Below are 19,903 nucleotides of genomic sequence, written 5' to 3' on the forward strand. Positions count from 1 at the left end.
CTTTCCAGAGACAGTGACTTTTCAGTCTTAGCTGCCTTTTCATTGACTTTTCTCTTGGTTGTGTGCTTATAATAACAAATATCTCATTGTCTACAGGCCTACCTCTGCAGTATCTTCATCTTTTCCATAGTCTGTACTACCAGCAATGGGTTCCTTCTCCTTCATCCAGGACTGAGCTTCATTGGCATCAGCAAAGTACTGCTGAGCTTCCAAAGACTCATCCAGGTCTTCTTTCCTGCTTGCTGTCTTATCCTTAAGAGCTTGCCATCTGGTCTCAACAGACGCCACTTTGCTCTGGATATCTTCAGCGGCAAAGTGTCCTAAAAACAAACGTTTATTACTTTATTTATAAATCAAAAGGCAAATTACTGAACCATGCTTTGGGTATCAGTGGCTGGATCTCAATGGATACACAAATGAAATAAGCACTGAAAAAAGACAATGCTGTGGGTATCAGTGGTTGGATCTCAATGGAGATACAAATAAAATAAGCAAAAAGCTAAATCTGCAGAGTTTTGTAGTAGCACTTACCCTTCCTCAGTGCAAGAGTACTTTAAATATATATTTGCAGGCATTAGAAACTCTAAATTGCCCAGTGATATACTAGATATTATTCATTTGTTAATGCTAACGATGAGGAAATCTGTGAGAATGAGAAAGTCGTATGTTATGATTTGTTTTGCTTTAAAGTTCTAATGATTGGAAATTATTGAGCAAGAGTTAAAATTGTGGATAACCTACATGTCAGAAAATGACTCTATGAACCTAGTGGTATGTTCTTACAAGAGATTTGGTATTAAGTACAAACACATACACTTTAACGAAAAAATGGAAAGACAGAATCGTACCTTCATCGACCATTTCATGTCCCTGTGCACAGACAGACTTAATACGTGGTTCGTGTCCTTGGATCTCGGTCATCAAAGCCTGGTGCTTCTTAATTAAGTTCTGCACTCCAATAAGATCCTTGCCACGATTGGTGGACGATGCGATTGGTTCTTTCTCACGGATCCATGTTTCCTCATCCTCTAAATCGCGCAACAGTTGCTGGAGGCGGTACGAGTCTTCAAGCTTCTTCTTACGGGCTGCTAACGGTCCATGAAGGCTGGCGTATTTCGCGGCAACAGTTTCTTCTTTCTTGGCGATGTTGTCAACATCAAAATGACCACTCTGGGCGAACTCTTCACGCTGGACTTTGCAGGCCACGACTCTTTCTTCACGGGCAACAATGTCCTCTTCCATCATTTCTAATTTCTTCTTCAAGCTTGAAACACTTGCCAAATCCTAATGAAAAAAACATTTCTATTTCCATTCCTCTGTCTTATAAATACCAGTTTACATTGATAGAGACTACTTCAATTATCTCTATGTTAACATGGATTATGTATAATAAGTTAAACAAAATATAAACACAGAGAATGGGGATTGAACTAATTGGTACATAGCTTTCTTCTTCATCTCCATCATAATTTTATGGAAGTCAATTTTCACTCAATCCAAGCTGCCACACAATCTCTCTACTTCTTCCTATCTTCATCATTCATTCATGCTTTCTTTTTTTTACCATTATCTCCTTGCTTCCAATCTCTCTTTAACTTACCTTGCCATAATCATCAGAAGCAAGTTGTGCATCCAGTTCTGTCAACCAAGCATCCATATCATCAACATTACGGGTAAACGTAATACTAGATTGGGCCTCTTGAAGACGCATTGCTGTAATGGGAAAATAGATGATAATATAACTGCTTACATCTTATGATGTATTCAATTATAAGCCCACCCTGAGATATCAGTCAACCTTTGAGTGAGTAGATTATTATATTCATCATATAGTAGTTGATTCAAACTTTGTTGGCCAATCACTGGTTACAGTATCATTTTACTTAAAATTTATCTATCCAGACATTCTCTGTTAAAACCTTATGGAACAAAACCACCAATAGTACAGAGTAAACATAGGTTTTTTACAAAATTAAAATACATTACATTTAGTTCCAGACTTTTCAAGTAGCTGGCCGTAAAGTTGGTTGATTTCATCGATTCTCTTCTGTATCTCATCTGTATTGTAATGTTCCTTATCGATCAAATCTTCGCCAAAGTCGCGGACGTTCTCGACGCGAGCTTGATTGGCGCTTACTTCTGCCTCGAATGCTTGATGTTTCTGTTGTTTGCCCTGCATGTTGGATGGATCCTAAGAAGAAGAGGGCACATGAATATTAATGTAGAACAAAAGCAATGAAGCTTACTTTAAAATTCAATCTTATTATCTCAAAGAGAACCCTGCACACTTTTAAATAAACTATTAAAATAGTAGGGTTACCTAGTATAAACCTTTTCTATAGAAAAAAAAATTACATTTTTCAACACCAATAAGTATTGGGTTGGGTTGAATTAAATAAAACTGTAATTACCCTGTGAGACTCGTCAAGTGTAACACGTAGCTTCTCGCTAATCCAAGATTTAACCTCATCAGCATCACGGTCAAATTGTTGGAATTGATACGAATCCTCCAAAATCTTTTTTCGGGCAGCAGACTTTTCTAAAATCTGAAGGCGACGATCAAGCAACTAGAAAAACAAAGAACGACATTAAAATAAAACTAATGTTGAGTTACACTATTAAGTAATTATAAATTATTATATATTCACAAAACAAATGAAGATAATGTTTAAGTGTTCTTAAAAATAACATCTTCAGTAATTTGATGTAATTGACTAAAGCTCTGTCTACATGATCAAACTAGTTTGAAAAGAGGTTTGATGGGCCCAAATATGGTAGTTATATACACAAATATGGTAGTGATATGACATCACCATGTCCATATATGAGCACATCACATTTTTATGTCATATCAAGTTTGATAGTGTACTGAAGACAGAGCTTTATAGTTCGTACAATTGATCTTTCTACACTATCAAATGTGATCTGCCCATATATGGACATGGTGATGTCATATCACTACCCTATTTGGGTATATAACATCATTACAAACCAAGCGGGTTGTACCATTATTATATGAGGGGTATATTAAAGTTGATTGTTTTTCTAAATCTAGAAAACTAAGATATTTTTTAATAGCGGGTTGTACCATTATTATATAAGGGATATAAGTTGATTGATTTTTTTTAGAGCTATAACACTAAGATATCTTAAAGCTCTGTCTACACTATCAAACTGTGAACAAAAAATGTGATCTGCCCATATATGGACATGGTGATCATATCACTACCCTATTTGGGTATACAACATCATTACAAACCAAGGATCAAAAGAAGTGTAGACTTACAGCATCCCTCTTGTCACTGACATCATCTGCAGCATAATGGTTCTGGTCTATCAACTCTGTTGCAAACTCATCAAGGAGCTAAAAAAGACAAATACAATGTATAAATATCTACAATTTCAGGAAACAACTAAATGAGGTGGTAGAGTATGTTAGTAGAGGACTTTCAATTAAATGATAGTATAACTATTGATAGCTAAAACATTATTTACTTGATAGTGAGTAGGTTCACATTTGAGAATTCTGTCTCTAGTTCTTCGTCCATGTATTGTATTTTATTTTAACATTTTGAGGCAAAATAAATGAAATACTTATTATTATTATACTTGTTTTTTTAAATCTTAATTCAACTAACCTTGATCTTTTCCTCCTGAGCATTCAGTGACTTCTCAAAGTCATCATGTTTCTTCATTAATGCTTCAACGCCGTCCAGGGAATCACCAAGATCTTCATTCGCCAAAAATGCCTGGAAAAAAGAAAATCAATAAAATATAATAGAATTTTTTCTGTACTTATTTTCACTAATCTAAAGTGAATTTTACTAGGTATTGTTAGTGCTAATTTGATCCATGGCACTTATTATTTTTTGTAACCATGTTTTTTGAATTTGAATTTATGACAATTAGACATATCTCTTTATAAAATTATTTCTGTACTTATTTTCACTAATCCAAAGGGAATTTTAAAAGATATTGTTGAATTTGAATTTACCTCTTGTTTAGACATCATCGTGTTGGCTTGTTCTACGTCACGGTAGAATATCTGTAGATCATTACACTGTAGGTACACAACTCGTCTTGTCTCCCACAGCTCAAGCAGCGACTGCTTTTCATTCTCAAGTGTTTCAAGCTAAACAATAATTCATTAAATTAGATTATGTAATAAATAAAAACTCCCAAACTTTTTGTGTTCTAAAAGTTTAAAAAGTATTACAGAGTTCAATAAAACATATTTAACAAATCTGGCAAATAACCTTAGAATGACATTTTGAAAGTTACTAACTTACCTTCTCGTTGACCTCGTCCTTAGCTGGATGATCAGTGTCCACTAATTCTTGACCTTCTTCATCAGTAGCTTTGAATCGATCTTCATGAGCATCAATCTCACCCTGAAATAAGTTAATTATTTAAACAGTTAACTTAATAGCATACGTATACAGTGTATATGGGTGGATGGAGGTTACTGTAAGTTCATTGAACTTTAAGTCGTGACCCCCACCATTTCAGTCAAAAAATACATAAACAATTCTATATATCAAATATTCTTCAGGTCAATATTTACCCTAAAATCAACTATCTTAAAACCAGAGATTTTAAAGTTAATTTGTGGCTTTAATTTACTGCTCTACTATTAATTTATAACTAGGAACCACTCACCCTTCGTTCCTGGTGTCTCTCAATAAGTGCTTCGGCCCCAGGGCTGTCTTTGGCCAGCTCGTCAGCGTTGATCAACGCTTTCATGTCAGACGTCCACATGGTAAGGTCTCGGTAATCAGACAAAAATCGATGTAATTTGTATGACTCTTCCAAACGAATACGTCGATCATTAGCCTAAGGATGAAAATTCTAAAGTGTTTTAACTCATAATTCATAATTACTGTACAATATAATGAATGAAATAATACATTTTTTTTCGTTTCCACTCAATTCAAATAAGAGAGATATCAACAAGTATTAAAGACATTCTCAAACATGCTAGGCTTAGGTTGAGTATACCACCGACCGCGCATCTCTGCCATAACAATGTAAACTCACCTTTTCTTTCAGATTCTGCCAGTTAGACGCAATCTCGTTTTTCTTGCCTTCGATGAGCGGCGCATCAACCTCATGACTTTGTTCAAGGCGGTCTCCTTCCTGACACAAAGCAGTAACCTGATTGGATAAAGAGAACACAAATTAATTACTACAAATGAGTACTGTGTATATAGAAATATATATGTCTATAAATTAACCTAAAATGCTTATTTTTAAATGACAAATGCAAGCACTGTACACTGGCCCTACTCAATCTACCTATTATTAGGCCTAACATACCTTCTCTTCTACTGCATTAAGATCCCTTTCTAGCCCATCATGTTTTCTTTGTAAGCCCTGTACACTGGCCAGGTCACGGCCATAATCATCTGTGGACAACAGTGTGTCCTTCTCATTAATCCAAGCAATAGTCTCATCAGCATCTCTGTAATAATAAATTACATATTTTTTATTAGAAATCTCTCACTCAAATTAATAAAGCTCTACACTATCAAAGATTATGTGACAAAAAAATGTGATGTGCCCATATAATATCATATCACTACCGTGTTTAAGTATATCACTACCATATTTGGGCACTTCACATTATTTTTGTCAAATTAGTTTGATAGTGTAGACAGAGCTTAAAGATGTATTGTCCCTTTGACTAATTCCCAAAAAATAAAAAATTTCGAAAAAAGGTGGCTCATTTTGAAGTATCATAATAATTATTAACTATCACCAAAAATTTTTCGAAAAAAAAATCATTTAACTAAAATTTAAAGTCTTCGATCAAAACATATCCCATAATGAAACGCGCTTGTTTGGCTACTCTGTATGCAAAATCATAAAACTTCCTTATGATCTGTGTGAAAATACCTTCTTAACCGTGACGAGTTGTAAACAATCCTAATTAGCATATGCATAATGCGTACTTATGGTTTGAAATCTTTGTTTACTTTCGCTCGCGACGATTTTCTAGATGAAATGTAATCAAACTAATTTACCTGTTAATTACGTAAACTTGTTGTTTTTAGCTCGATTTTTCAACTTAAAGTGAATAAGTTTAATATTACTTTGAGATGGCCACTTTAAATTTAGAATATTTTTACCTTCATTTTTGTGTTTTTAAGGGACAATACATCTTTAAGGAATCATCTAATTAAACACAACTCGTTATCTGTTTGTACAAAAAATTACAACTGGACAATGAAAATATTAAGATCATATAAGTCAAAATATTGGACTAGCTAGACAAATATTGTATAGGACTACCACTACTGTATGTGGCTAGCATTATCTTTATCAGTCATCACTGATAACTTACCTGTTAAATCGTTGAATCTCCATGGCACCAAAGAGCTTCTCTTTCCTAGCAACCGACAACAGTTTTAGTTGTTTCCATGCTTCATTCACCTCCTACAAATATTAAGTAAAAACATGATAAACAGTTTATAAATCATTTGCAGTGTTAAGCCTTGGTTATGGTCATATCGCTACCATATTTGGGCATATCGCTACCATATTTGGGCACATCATACTGTTTCTGTGAACCTAGTTTGATAGTGTAAAGAGCTCTATATTATATGAACTGGCCAACTCCCATCCAGCAATCTATGTACTAAGCAATCAATGGCAAAAATGGCAAATTAAATAAATTAATAAAGTTTACCTCTTGTTTCTCAGCGATGAATTCTGACTCTGGGTGCTCCTCGTTAATCAACATGGTTGCTTCCTGATTCACAGCCTCAACTCGGTCTTCATGTGCAAGAAGGTCCTGTAAACAAGGTCAAAGTTCAAAGGTTAACACCAATTGTATCAACAGCTTGCTTTATTGACATTGTGGAGTTGTAGTTTAATCCTTTTCTCTGCTTTTATTTGACTTGGAAGAGCACCATTTTGTGGATATGGCAATTTAAAAAGCCTACTATATTATTAGTAGATATGATAGTTACCCATCTGTACTAAGACCAGGGGCGGATTGCTATAAAACAGTCTTAACTAATGGTCTTAACTCCCCGATTAAAGCCGGCTTTATCTGATAGACGGTCTTACTAAAGCCACCCCTGTTAGACCATTGCTATAAAACAGTCTTAGATAAGACCGCGTAAAGTAACAAATTGAGGGCGTACTTTGCGCGTAGAATACCAAATAAGGTAATGTTCGTCACGCTTGTTCAATTCACAATCATAACAGTACGTACATTTCTACGCAAGAAAATCTATTCTAGGGCTATATAAGAATAAAATCACCGTTATTATTTGATTTAACACTTAAAACTCGATCTATTTTGGTTGTCTTTGACGATAAATAATACGTAAAAGCAACAAAAAGAGAGGTTTAAGACTGTTTTAAGACTCCTTCGAGTAGGCTTTAATTTTAAAGACCGTTTACAGGTTAGACCGCGGTATAGCAATGGTCTATAATGTAAGACTACTTGCTACGTCACGAATTATAGCCGGCTAAGCGCTAAGACCGGCTATAGACCGCTTATAGCAATCCGCCCCTGGGTTCAAAATTCAGGATTTTTAAAACTCCACTTTCCAATCTTTCTACTATGAATCCATACCATACACTAATAAGAAAGTTTTAAAACATTCTTTTCCTTGAATAAAATTCACAATGTTTTACCTTGTTGAACTCATCAAATTTTTTCTGTAGCGCCTCGACATGCTCAAGGTCACGACCTGTCTCAGTTGAAGAAGCAAATGCTTGCTGCAAGTGTAAATAAAAATATAATTAAATGCATTTTTCCACCACTTTAGTACATTTAATTAAAATTCAAGTAAATTTGGAACATTTTATGAATAGAATTTAACACCGGCATTCTATATATTTTATAAAACAAAATTAAACTGTGTTTACTTTATAAGGCTATAATGAATTAAAAAGTGTTTGAATTATAGTTATAAATGAATATCCTTAAATCCTGCTTCTTTGTGCGTACAGCTATTATTTCCTGTGGCTTTGCCATATTAACAAAGCCTACAATAATTGGCTACTACATATATACTTTGATCACTTCCTTTGATTAGCCTATCATACTATACGGAGTACTACTTACTAGGGCCACATAAATACCTAAGCTCGAACCCAGGCTAGAAAAATAGCAAAAATTGTTGCCAGGTCTAATGAACCGGTAACCCATTCTTAGTATTCATACTGATTCAATAATCACATTATCTGTACTTTAATTCAATTCATCTTTATTGGTCTAATTTGTATACAGAATATAAAATCAAATAATCTTAATAATCTTAACAGTAATGTAAATGAGAGAATAAGCTGCTACTTGTAGCCACTTGGCTGAATTGCGCATAGGTGTTGATACCATGTCTACTCCCTAACGGCACCCATTCGTCTGTCTACAACGGGGTAAATGGACCAGTACACCAAAGTAACCCCCTACTATTACGAAAGATGTACTGGGTTCTTTAAAGTGCAGATAGTTTTTAATATAATAATAATTGGTCTACCAAACTCAACAGCTATTAGTTTTGGGCTAAATTAAACAAAGCTGCTGTGCTTACTTTGTCTCCAATCCATGACATTACTTCCTCGCATTCACGTAGGAAGTGGACCAGCTTCTGAGCCTGTAGCAGTTTAACTCCCTTTTCACTCAGCTTAAGCAAGAGCAGGTCCCATAGGCGATGTATCTCTTCCAGGCGGGCCTAGATGAAACAATATGTTAATCATAATCAACTGACATTGTATGGATAAAGTTAGTTATAAATTAACTGAATAAATTATTTCAAATACAGCCTCTGAGTAAGGAAGGGATTCAGGATTCGGTGGTCAAAGAGAAAGAAGAGTAGTCAAAGAGAAAGATGTGGTTAAAGAGAAACAGGTGGTCAAAGAGGAAGAGTAATCATCAAGAAACAGGTGGTCAGACAGAAAGAGGTGGTCAGAGATAAAAAGATAGTCAGTAAAAAAGAGAGAGAGAGGCAGTCGGATAAATTGAAGTGGTCAGAAAAAGAGGTTGTTGACAGAGGCAGTCTGAAATTGAGGTGGTCAATGAAAGAGGTATTCAGAAATTGGTGACCTTGGTGACCAGACAGACAGAAATGGTTAGAGTTATAGCATTAGTCTCACCTGAATAATCTCAGTAGCAAAGTGACTGTGTTGTATCATGACGTTCCCTTGTACGTCTAATTCATCAATGTTGTTCTTATGGCCGATTACCTCTGCCTCAAATGCCTGGTGTTTCTGTAGCTTTCCCTACATAAATACAAAATGATTTGTTATTAAATTGTTCAATATGGAACAATTAAATTACCTGCATACTGTAGGAAAAAAAGAACCAGTCAGTTGCATATTATTATTTTGATTGCTATGAAAGAAACTTTATTTAAATCTACCATATTTAATCCTATCTTGACAAATAGGATAGAAACAAATGAAACACAGACGCTCAAAACAGACAGTTGTAATAATACTGTAATACTATTTTATGTCAAATAATCAAAGCTAATTTCTATGTTCATATGTAAATCTATTACTTACTGTAACGGTACTCTGTACTACTACTTAGCAAAAAATTACTGGATTCGAAAGAAAATCTACAAAGTTCTATACTGGATATTACAGTACATGCAACTAAACACAAATACTTTTATTTTCATTTTACTCCTTTATTTATTTTTCCAGAAGACTTAATAATACTGTATTGCCATGGTATTGCCTACTCAGCATTATTGTTACACATTATTAATTATAATAATATATTTAACAAGTTACTTGTCATCAGTAATTTAATGGAATTCAACATTTTTGTTATCATTTAACTCTATATCCAACATCTCCATCATAGTTGAGTCCTTTTCCAACCATACATCCATATCTCCCTCTAGTTGTCAATGGTTGAGTCCTTCTCTAATCCTACACCCAGATCTCCCTCTAGTTATGAATGGTTGAGTCCATACCATAGTGATGAGTGATGAGGTGCAATGTATGTACATATTGATTCAAGCATACCTGTATTGTATTCTATGAATACAAACCACAGACTGTGTTAACAATTATACAATCATTAACTAAAGTCCAACAATCCTTAACAAGTCAAGCATAAAATTCAGCTAAACCAAATCTGTAGTCTACATTGGATCCGTTGTAATTTGTAACATTATAAGACATTTTAAATTTTACATTTTGTGTAATTATACAGACCAGTGAAAACATTATTAAAATTTATTTAAACTTTGTTAAACTGACGAAACATATATAGAATAACGTATCATAAACCAAAACCATTAACAAAAATTTAAATACTAGTGTATATTTATCAACAATCCAGTATTAGTTTACTATGTTTTAAGCCTTGTCTACACTATCAAATTGTATGTGTCCATATACGGACATGATGATGTCATATATCACTACCATATTTAGGCCCATCACACTTTTTTTGTCAAACTAGTTGTTGCAATTTCACTCTTCCTTGATTAAAATATGTAAATAAACTATACAATTCATATTTATATTAATGTAAAAACAGAAATCTATTTCATTCATTGTCTTGCATTACAAATTTGAAACTTTCAAGATGATGTCAATTCTAGCTCGCAAGAATAACCAAAAACCAGAACATGTTATTGTTAAACAAAAATTGGTTACTTCCTGGCCTACAGAAGGAAAGGAAGCTGGATTCATTTGTCCCATATTAAGACAATTTTCCTCAAAACAAAAGCAAAAATGATTCTACATTTATTAAGACAAAACAGCATACTGAATTAAATAAATTTTCTAAAGAGCATTTCTTTACTTGATCAATATGATTTAATAACTTAGGTTTTCTTTTAACAGAATATTTTGAAGTGAAAATAACTACTTATAATCCAGGTAATGTATTATAATTACAATACATTCCATATCATAATATGAATATCTAATTGTAAAAAAATTGCTTTATCGGGTGAAATCGATCTCCGGTGAAACTAAAATTTAACGCATTAGGCCGCAAGGGATTGGTATAATGTACAGTTGGACACACCATACTCTCGCTTCATCTCATTAAGTGTAACAAATTAAATAAACAGAGAGGAATTAATTAAAATTATGAAAGCGATCGTAACTAGTTGACGACAATCCAATTAGTGTGTTGATGATAAAAAAACTGATATACTGTAGTTGTACAGGGCCTCTATCTACACGATCAAACTAGTTTGACAAAAAAGTGTGATGTGCCCAAATATGGTAGTGATATGCCCAAATATGGTAGTGATATGACATCATCATGTCCATATATGGGAAAATTACTTTTTTTTTGATAGACAGAGCTTAAGGTTTGGAAATTAAACAGAGTTACTTTTTAGCTAACAGAATTAACCAAACAGATCATTTACAGTAAATCTAACACTATGGCTACTGAACTATATAAAGTAGAGAATAACATAAAACACATTGTATTATTTATAGTATAGAAATAAAACTAATTACTAAATAATACTGTAGAATCATTACCAAACTAAAAAAAAAACAAAGAAAAATAATATTCTATGCACTGAAGTAATCACTCTTATTGTATTTAATTAACGAATGACCTATGCACTTTGTACAGAACATAAAACTATAATACTGTACATTAAATTATATTTCCACACAGCAGCAGTTACAGTTAAGCAGTGCAAAGAATATTAAATTTACTATTACAGTTTAAGATCATAAATAAAGCATTTAACTTCAGCCAACACATGAGTTTCGATGATTCTTAAACCGTACATACCGTTACATTGAAGAGGTTAAAATAATCCTAGACCAATCAACAATCATTAAAATGTTACATATGTTAGTAGATTACATGTGAAAAATATTATTAATGTTACAAATAATGTTAGTACAGTACATATGCAAAATAATATTTTTTAAAAGAAATAATAAAACCAACATTTATTTATTTATTTATTTTATTCAGTCAAAACCAACAGCGATAAATACCGCCACTAACAGGTTTGAAACATAAAACAATACAACATCAAAAACGGTTAACAATAAAATACAGATAAAATATGTATATATATACCGTACTGACGCGGGTATAAGCCCACCCCCCTCGAACTTGAAATCACGTCAAGTTTGGGGGGTGGGCTTATACCCGAGGATCCAAAAATGCAGATCGTCAAAAACAGCACATGTACACTGTGTATTCCACCATGCGAGCGAGCGCCCTCACGTGTACGACGTTGCCTCTAAATACACGAGGTGTAGAGTGTCGGAAAATTAAGCTTATAGTTCGTGTAATTTATCGTAGAATATCTTATTTTAAACATCAATTGAACAAGAATTTATCAAGCAGAATAGCAAGTATACAATATTCGTTAAATAGAAATGTACCAAAGAAATTTAATAAGCTTGTTAATGGCAGCCGATACCAAATAGTGGTTTTCTAGGCTCGCGCTAACCGCTCGCCAATTCGCCAATGGCGACTGGAGTCTCCATTTGGCGAAAATAATTATTGCCTCGTTCGCCAAATTGGCGAAAATACATTTCCAAGCCTAGGCCTAGCCTGGTCGGCGTGACTTCTTAATGGGAGCGAGAATTCGCCACACTTCGGTACTTTCTGACTCGGGTACACTTTTTACCACAACAGCATTTTATGTGACGACGTCACGATCGCCGTGTTCATTTTTTTAGTTCTGTTTAAACATGCGCAGAGCGTGCCTCGATGACGTTTTAATGACACGCAGTTAATGTGATTGGTTCGTGGCCGGTCGTCGTCGACGTGATGATGAGCGAATAAAAGGGGAAGTCCCTATTCTTCGACGTAGAAAATGAACTTCGAGAAGAAAATGTAAACAGAAACATGTGGACGAATACTTCCGTAAACGAGGCTGTTCTGTTATTTAAAAAGGGGAATTTTAAATTTAACAAAGTAATTACCTCAATAGTATAATGTTAACATGTTTAATTTTATTTCCCTTTCGATTATTCTAACCGAAAGTTGCGCTTTAAATTGAATAGCTAAGAAACAACGTATACTACAACGGCAACCCTGGCCAAAGCGCGTTTCGGCCGCCTACATAGAATGGGTTACGGCCGCTGCATAGCAAATTCAAAGCTTCTTAAATTTCTGTGGTACATTTCTTCCTAACGTACTTGTTTTATATAATAGATTGATAAATATTCCACTTATTAAATAATTTAATAAATCGGTAAAATTGACGTTTCCAAGCAAGTATTCCATGATGAGAGGCGACATTTTTCGACATGCCTCGTGTGCGGCGAATACTAGTTCAGAAAATGGAACAGTCCATTGTGCGGGGGTTATCCAATCATTAATTAACGCGCTAATACCTAGGCGACGGTAATTTAGTAATAAGCGGAGAACTGAATCCCCCGTAAGGAAAATGGTAAACACTGATATTTATGGTAGGGATTATTTTTTTCAGTGGTTGGTCTTGTTGGCTTCTTCGCACCAGGTCCACGCAAAGTCAAATAAAACGATGTGGTTTATCAAACAGAAATATAAATTACCGTAGCTTTAATTCATTACTAAATTAGCCAGATTTTGATAATGAGAAAGGCTAAAAAATGGTTATCGTTAAAATTGACATATGAGGCGGATGTACATAATAATAATAACCGATTTACATATCAAAATAAAGAGTATTTAAAGCCTGATAACATGCAACAAAAATTACTCCACCACCTATTATGGACCTCGTGCGATCGGGTGCGAAAATGGGTAGGTGTTTTCCAAAGTTATTTTTAGCGCGCAGATTTCGGCTCGCCGGCTTTTGTACCTCATTTTTAACTCGTGTTTTCTATTAAAATATTTAATAAACATAGATTAAAAATATATAAAAATAATCCCTTAAACAAGATCTTTCCAGGCATATAATTTTTATTCTCATGGGTACATAAGAAATAGTATATTTTTAACTTCAAAGACACGTCACTTTTTGAAATTTCACGAACGTGTTAAAATCGCGGTAACGAAAATCAGCTTCATTGGGATAAATAATAATAATATAAATGTAAAAGAAGTAAAATAACAAACAAATACATGCATTATTTATTTAATAAACATTTTTGCGAATTTTTATGGTTTTTTAAATTTGGCTAAAGGATTTTCAATTTGACCTTAGCGCGAGCGTAGGTTTTCCGTTTTGGCGACTTGTAGCGTCGTGTGTGAAGCGATCTTCGACCGCGATGGAGTGTAAACAAAACAGGACCGCTAGGCCTCATATGGCCTAGCGTATATTAGCCTAGCTTGGTTATGATCAAAGGTAGGTGTATTCGGTGTATGGACGTCGCCAAATACAAAATAATGTATTACGACACACACTGTAGATCTTCGAATTAATGGGTGGGCTTATACCCGAGCAGCCCACGAAATTCAGAAAAAAAGAAGGTCGGCAAAAAATTGCCGACCTTAAATTCGCCAAGTTCGGCAGTCTCGGCAGTTCTAAAAATAGAAAATTCACCAAGGCCTAACCTCTTGCTAACCTAAAAAGGCCTAGCTAGGCCTAGCCTCCCTAGCTATATGTTATGCAAACAGAACTAGCGAAATTAACTAAAATATAACACTAAAATTTACAAGATAAATTCTATTTGATAATTGCTGAACATCATGGTTCTTGGCATAACAGGGTATTCCCCTACACAGGTCTGTGGCGCACAGCGCTGTGCCCAGCCAGCTTGGTTGATAGGAAAGCATGCAGCTCACACACAAAATGATGTAATGGTTGAGTGAATTCAGGGATCATCTTAATTCCATGGTTTGTTAACTAAACCCAACATGGTGGTGAATATGCCTGTTTTTAAATTTCAATGATACGATCCCTTAAAGTACCATGTTGTTGCTAGGAGGCTTGAAAGGAGGGATCTAGGCTAGTTTCTAGGTAGGTCGGCAATCTCTTGCCGTCCTCTGACAATTTAAGGTCGGCAATAAGGTCGGCAATTGCCGATTGCCGACGTGAAATTCGTGGGCTGCCCGAGTGCCTCATTTTTCATGAAAATTAGTCAAAAGTCGGGGGTGGGCTTATACCCGAGTATGGGCTTATACCCGCGTCAGTACGGTATATATATATATATATACATGAACATAGATCGGCATGCCATAAGCAATTTCAATTTAAAATTTATATTAATCAAACAGGTTATGCAGGCTGTTCAAGAAAAATATATCATTTTAATGATTTACAGTGCTTTGACAACTTCTTACTAAATCAACATAAACAGTTTAAAAAAACTATTTGCATTACAAAATTATTAACAATTTGTTTAAAACAGTGTTAAAAAAACGTGGTATCTTTTAATACAGAAGACCGTGAAAATTGAATTGAATTTAATATAAAAATATTGATTGTTAAATGTTACCTGTAAATTAACAGGATCCCGCCAACTTTCGTCTGATGCAGTCTGCAGTTTTTCCAGAATCCAAGACTCCAGTTCATCAGCATCTCTTTTGAAATACTGGAACTGCCTGGCATCTTCTAACTTCTGTCGACGCTCTTTTGCAAGTATTTTGAAGTGTTCATATCTGTCCAGTACTTGCTGACGGCGCTCTGTGATGTCATCTGCCGTATCAAGAATCTTGATTCCTTGATCAGCCATATTTCTGAAAAAAAAAAAGCATACAGCATAAAGCTAATTTTGTTGCTATTTTGAGAGAATATACAATTATGTGTATTTCACTAGTTAGGCATCCACAGCGTTGTATCCAGGCCCCTCAAACCAACAGGACGAAGATCCCCCGATCGGTCAGAATGACCTTTCTCCCTGAACAGTCGAGATAAAAAAAAAGGCGTATCCTCATCATCAACATCACCTAACAATCTTCACTCTTTTTTAAACTATCATAGAATGAAAACGACTATCATCTTAACTTAATGAATAAATAAATATAACGTAATTCGAATGCAATAATTAATATAGAGTGTTATTATGTACTTACGTTTACAAACGTGAAATTCTATTAACTGTTTTTACACATAAACTCGTCCTTTCTAAATTTATTCTAGCGTCTTTTTATCGCGACAAATGGATCCACTGAATGTTGTTGAGATAATCAGATTTGCTATTTTATTTATAAATCTTAACCCCTCTTTTTTTTCAAAATTTAAATTAATTAGGACATTATCAGACTATCATATTGCACTGATAAAACATTTCACATGTAACAAATATATGTAACTTCTAATTAATTTTAGTATTTGTATATTTTCGAAGTATATTGATTCTCATTATTTAGTGTTTTTAATTTTATCATTAGTGATGCATATTGTACAGTACCAATAAATGGAAGAGCCGAGAAAAAATTCCACATAGCGCCCTCTACAATTAGTAAAGCTCATAAAAAAACACCATTATTTTGCTCTTTCAAAAATGAACAAAACCCAAATGTTAGTAATATCATATAGGCCTATAAAATACCAATAATTTGTATTATTTGGTTAAATTACTTAGGTGAATGAATTACAGTTAGTAATTCGAATAATATAAAAGGAATAAATCAGCAACAAATTCAGAACATCATTGGATGGTGTGGGGAAAGTCTTCACCCGTATGTTAGTTGGCTATTGCCTACGTCATTTATGATATAATTATACAGTGTACAGTATTTACATTACAGTATAAAATTTACAATTTGATTTTACCGAAGCTCGATCAAAAAAGAAACCACCCATCTCGAAATCAATTCAATAGTGATGAGCGGTATGGGCTTCTTTTCGAAATAAACTGTATAATGTCAAAAAATAGATGATGACGAACAACCAAACCTTATTATTTTATAAATATTTATTGTTTTCCAAATGGTACTTTGATTACATCTTGTATCTTCTTCTTGTCTGCTTCCTTGACCAAAGTCTCAAATTATAATTGTATATGCCCCTCTCTTAGTTTGGAAAAGTAATCTCGAAAAGAACCCCATATGAAAAAGCCCACCCAAAAGATGCTTATGCGGCAGGGCTTCAGTTTTTTTTTAGGTTTTATGGTATCATCGCCACTCCTCATCCATCTGTAATTAAATGCGATGAGTGTCATGCCCGGTGTCATGGTACCTTTGGTCGACATCATAGGTTTGCATCCGTTTGAAAATTGAGAATAAATAAATCTACAGGAAATGTTAGATTAGCAAGCAAACAATTGATTTTGTGTATTCCATGTAAGAACTAGTTCTTCTCTGGCTTCTGAGAGCTTCAAATTGCTGCTGCATGCTGAGAGCAGTTTGTTGTACGTTATTAATTGACTACTTGTGTCAATAGAGGGAGCCCTGTCAAGGCAATCGAAATAAACGAAATAAGAACGTGTTTTTTGTAATATAAAGGAAGGACTACTCCCCTGCACAGCGCAGCGCTCTGTTGATGTTTTGTTGAAATATGTGATGATTTATATTACAAAAAACACGTTCTTATTTCGTTTATTTCGATTGCCTTGACAGGGCTCCCTCTATTGACACAAGTAGTCAATTAATAACGTACAACAAACTGCTCTCAGCATGCAGCAGCAATTTGAAGCTCTCAGAAGCCAGAGAAGAACTAGTTCTTACATCAAAGATAGTGTAGTTAGTAGGAAGATGTTACACTTCCTATTCGTTCAATGCAAATAAAAGCGAGACAACATGGAGCTAAATTTAAAGGGCGCCTCGCACGTCGAGTAGGGATACGGAAAGTTATTGTATAGGAAATAGGCTATTATAACAGTAGAATAATAATTATGATTGTAAAATTAAGATTTAATACGAATTAACATATAAAATGTAATGTTATCTTTATAGAAAGTGCAAATGAATCATATTTATATGTTTGGAATACAAATTTGTGTTTCAATTACCTGGAATTGTTTAGGTACCTGGAATTTATCTACCCGTATTTTATTTCTTTTATTTTAATGTTTTTATTTGCAAATCAATTGAACTTTTTAAAATTATTTACATTTAATTGTTTATCATTGGACATAGATAGAAAATTTAATACCTAGCTTTAGAAACACTTCTTCATCAGAGTGAATAAATATATTAGGAGCCTAGTGGTAAATAGGCCTACAATGTGTATGCCTATATAATAATCCATTACGTATGGTTTATTTCTAAGGGTAATAAAAGAGAATAGGTAGTATGGCATGTAATCAATAATCAATCAATCAATCAATATTTATTATAATCAATAATATTATACAAATAGTCGATCTGCATAAACTGAATACGGTACCAGCCGGGCTCGAACATTATAGGAATTTAGGACGAGTATGTTTTTTTACTGAAAAAAAAAACAATTATTGTTTAATTATCTATTAATTTTAATAATACTGTAACCAATTATTATATTATGCTTGTAACACTCCGAACTTTCGTGCATTCATCGTAATTGTATATGCCCTGATTATGTAACGCCTAACATTATTGATAATATTAATTATAAGCCAATGAGTTCATTATTGGTAAGGTTATATCAAGGAAAAAATATCCGCGGGGAGGCCTACTTTACCCCCTTTCATTATACAGTACTACCCTTACAAAAAATGTTCTATCTATAGAAGTTTTAGAATTCTATGTTAATCTATAGAAACAGATAATTTCTATAGAAACGAATTTACAGATTCTACCCCTAGAGTTTTATAGAAATTGCAGAAGAATTGCTATAATTTATTCATAAATCATATATTGTTTGTCAACAACAATACTGTATAATTAGCATTATGACTTCAGACTTAACTGGGGTTTACCAAGATAGGTACCGTATATTTCGGTGTATAAGTCGCACTTTTGACACGCAAATTTGACCTCTAAATTAAGGGTGCGTCTTATACACCGAACATAAATGCCTCACCACACAGATTATACATAGGCCTAGGCTATCGTCACCTCGTTTGCTAGGCCTGAGTAGGCTAGGCCTAGCTACAGTAACTAACTAACGTAACGGCAACCTGCTTCTGCTTAGGCCTAGTTTTCAAGTCATTTTAGCATGATGTTATACTAAATATGATGAAAAGATTTGTTCATTATGGCGCTCCGATAAAATTTCATTTGTAAACGTTTACGTCGTACGATTGGAATAGTATTTATTTATACAGTAGTTATACGCACGATCGCCGTACCCCAAGCGCAAGCCCTTCTTTTGGTGGCACATGGTGTACGGTATTCGACTAGTATATTCTCCAGGTGATTATAGCCGTATCCGGATATTCACCCCCTGGACATTTACCCCCCGGACAACTACCCCCCGGACAACCACCACCTGGACCACTACCCCCTTAGGACAACTACCCCTTTAGGACAACTACCCCCCGGACAAATACCCCCCGGACAACTTCCCCCTTAGGACAACAACCCCCTTAGGACAACTACCCCCTGGACAACTACCCCCCGGACAATTACCCCCTAGGAACAATTACCCCCCCGGACAATTACCCCCCGGACAATTACCACCCAGAAAACTATCCCTTTAGAACACCCTAACCACCCAGACCATTCAACAACCTGACTCTGCAACTATTAATTAATAACTATATTTTAATTCGTTACTTTGACGAATTACTATTCATTATTGTAAACAAAAGTAAAAGATTGAACATAAATATAGCCTGGTGGTATAAACTGAAGATTGTCACACATGATCATAGGATAGTCGAACGTATTATATAGTACTCCATGTATTTACTGTAAAGACTGGGTTCGCTAATAATAATAATAATTTTTGCGTCAGGACAATGCTTCGATAACCACTGGTCTTAAAAGAATTAATTTTTGTCTCAAATTTGTCATATATGTATTTTTGTACACTTGAAGAATAATATCACTTTTGATATTTGACCTCAATGTTCACTCACCGAATAAACGTCGATCTTTAAATAAATTCCCCTCAAATAAACGGTGACCATGTCACTCCTATGAAACATCATATGGAATAATCGGCGTCTATTTCCATTAGATTATACCCCCTCCCAT

At 34.4% G+C, this 19,903-nt stretch overlaps 1 protein-coding gene across 6 annotated transcripts in view; it reads right to left on the reverse strand.

Annotated features, from left to right (window-relative positions):
• The window catches only part of LOC140047290 (spectrin alpha chain, non-erythrocytic 1-like), a 38,883-nt gene extending 22,881 nt beyond the window's left edge, over positions 1 to 16,002 (reverse strand). For all 6 annotated transcript variants that reach the window (XM_072092217.1, XM_072092214.1, XM_072092216.1 and 3 more), the window contains exons 1-19: positions 15,911 to 16,002; positions 15,334 to 15,574; positions 9,109 to 9,234; positions 8,547 to 8,687; positions 7,648 to 7,731; positions 6,689 to 6,793; positions 6,344 to 6,435; positions 5,317 to 5,461; positions 5,038 to 5,154; positions 4,660 to 4,833; positions 4,290 to 4,391; positions 3,995 to 4,132; positions 3,639 to 3,749; positions 3,287 to 3,364; positions 2,412 to 2,567; positions 1,987 to 2,191; positions 1,601 to 1,713; positions 849 to 1,284; positions 103 to 320 (exon numbers count right to left, since the gene is read on the reverse strand). In XM_072092217.1, the coding sequence (XP_071948318.1) occupies positions 103 to 320; positions 849 to 1,284; positions 1,601 to 1,713; positions 1,987 to 2,191; positions 2,412 to 2,567; positions 3,287 to 3,364; positions 3,639 to 3,749; positions 3,995 to 4,132; positions 4,290 to 4,391; positions 4,660 to 4,833; positions 5,038 to 5,154; positions 5,317 to 5,461; positions 6,344 to 6,435; positions 6,689 to 6,793; positions 7,648 to 7,731; positions 8,547 to 8,687; positions 9,109 to 9,234; positions 15,334 to 15,570 (2,778 nt within the window). In that variant the 5' untranslated portion in view covers positions 15,571 to 15,574; positions 15,911 to 16,002. The remainder of the gene's footprint in view (positions 1 to 102; positions 321 to 848; positions 1,285 to 1,600; positions 1,714 to 1,986; positions 2,192 to 2,411; positions 2,568 to 3,286; positions 3,365 to 3,638; positions 3,750 to 3,994; positions 4,133 to 4,289; positions 4,392 to 4,659; positions 4,834 to 5,037; positions 5,155 to 5,316; positions 5,462 to 6,343; positions 6,436 to 6,688; positions 6,794 to 7,647; positions 7,732 to 8,546; positions 8,688 to 9,108; positions 9,235 to 15,333; positions 15,575 to 15,910) is intronic.
• Positions 16,003 to 19,903: the final 3,901 nt, after the last annotated feature.

Source organism: Antedon mediterranea, chromosome 4 (assembly GCF_964355755.1).
Source record: "Antedon mediterranea chromosome 4, ecAntMedi1.1, whole genome shotgun sequence".
NCBI classification, from domain to species: domain Eukaryota; kingdom Metazoa; phylum Echinodermata; class Crinoidea; order Comatulida; family Antedonidae; genus Antedon; species Antedon mediterranea.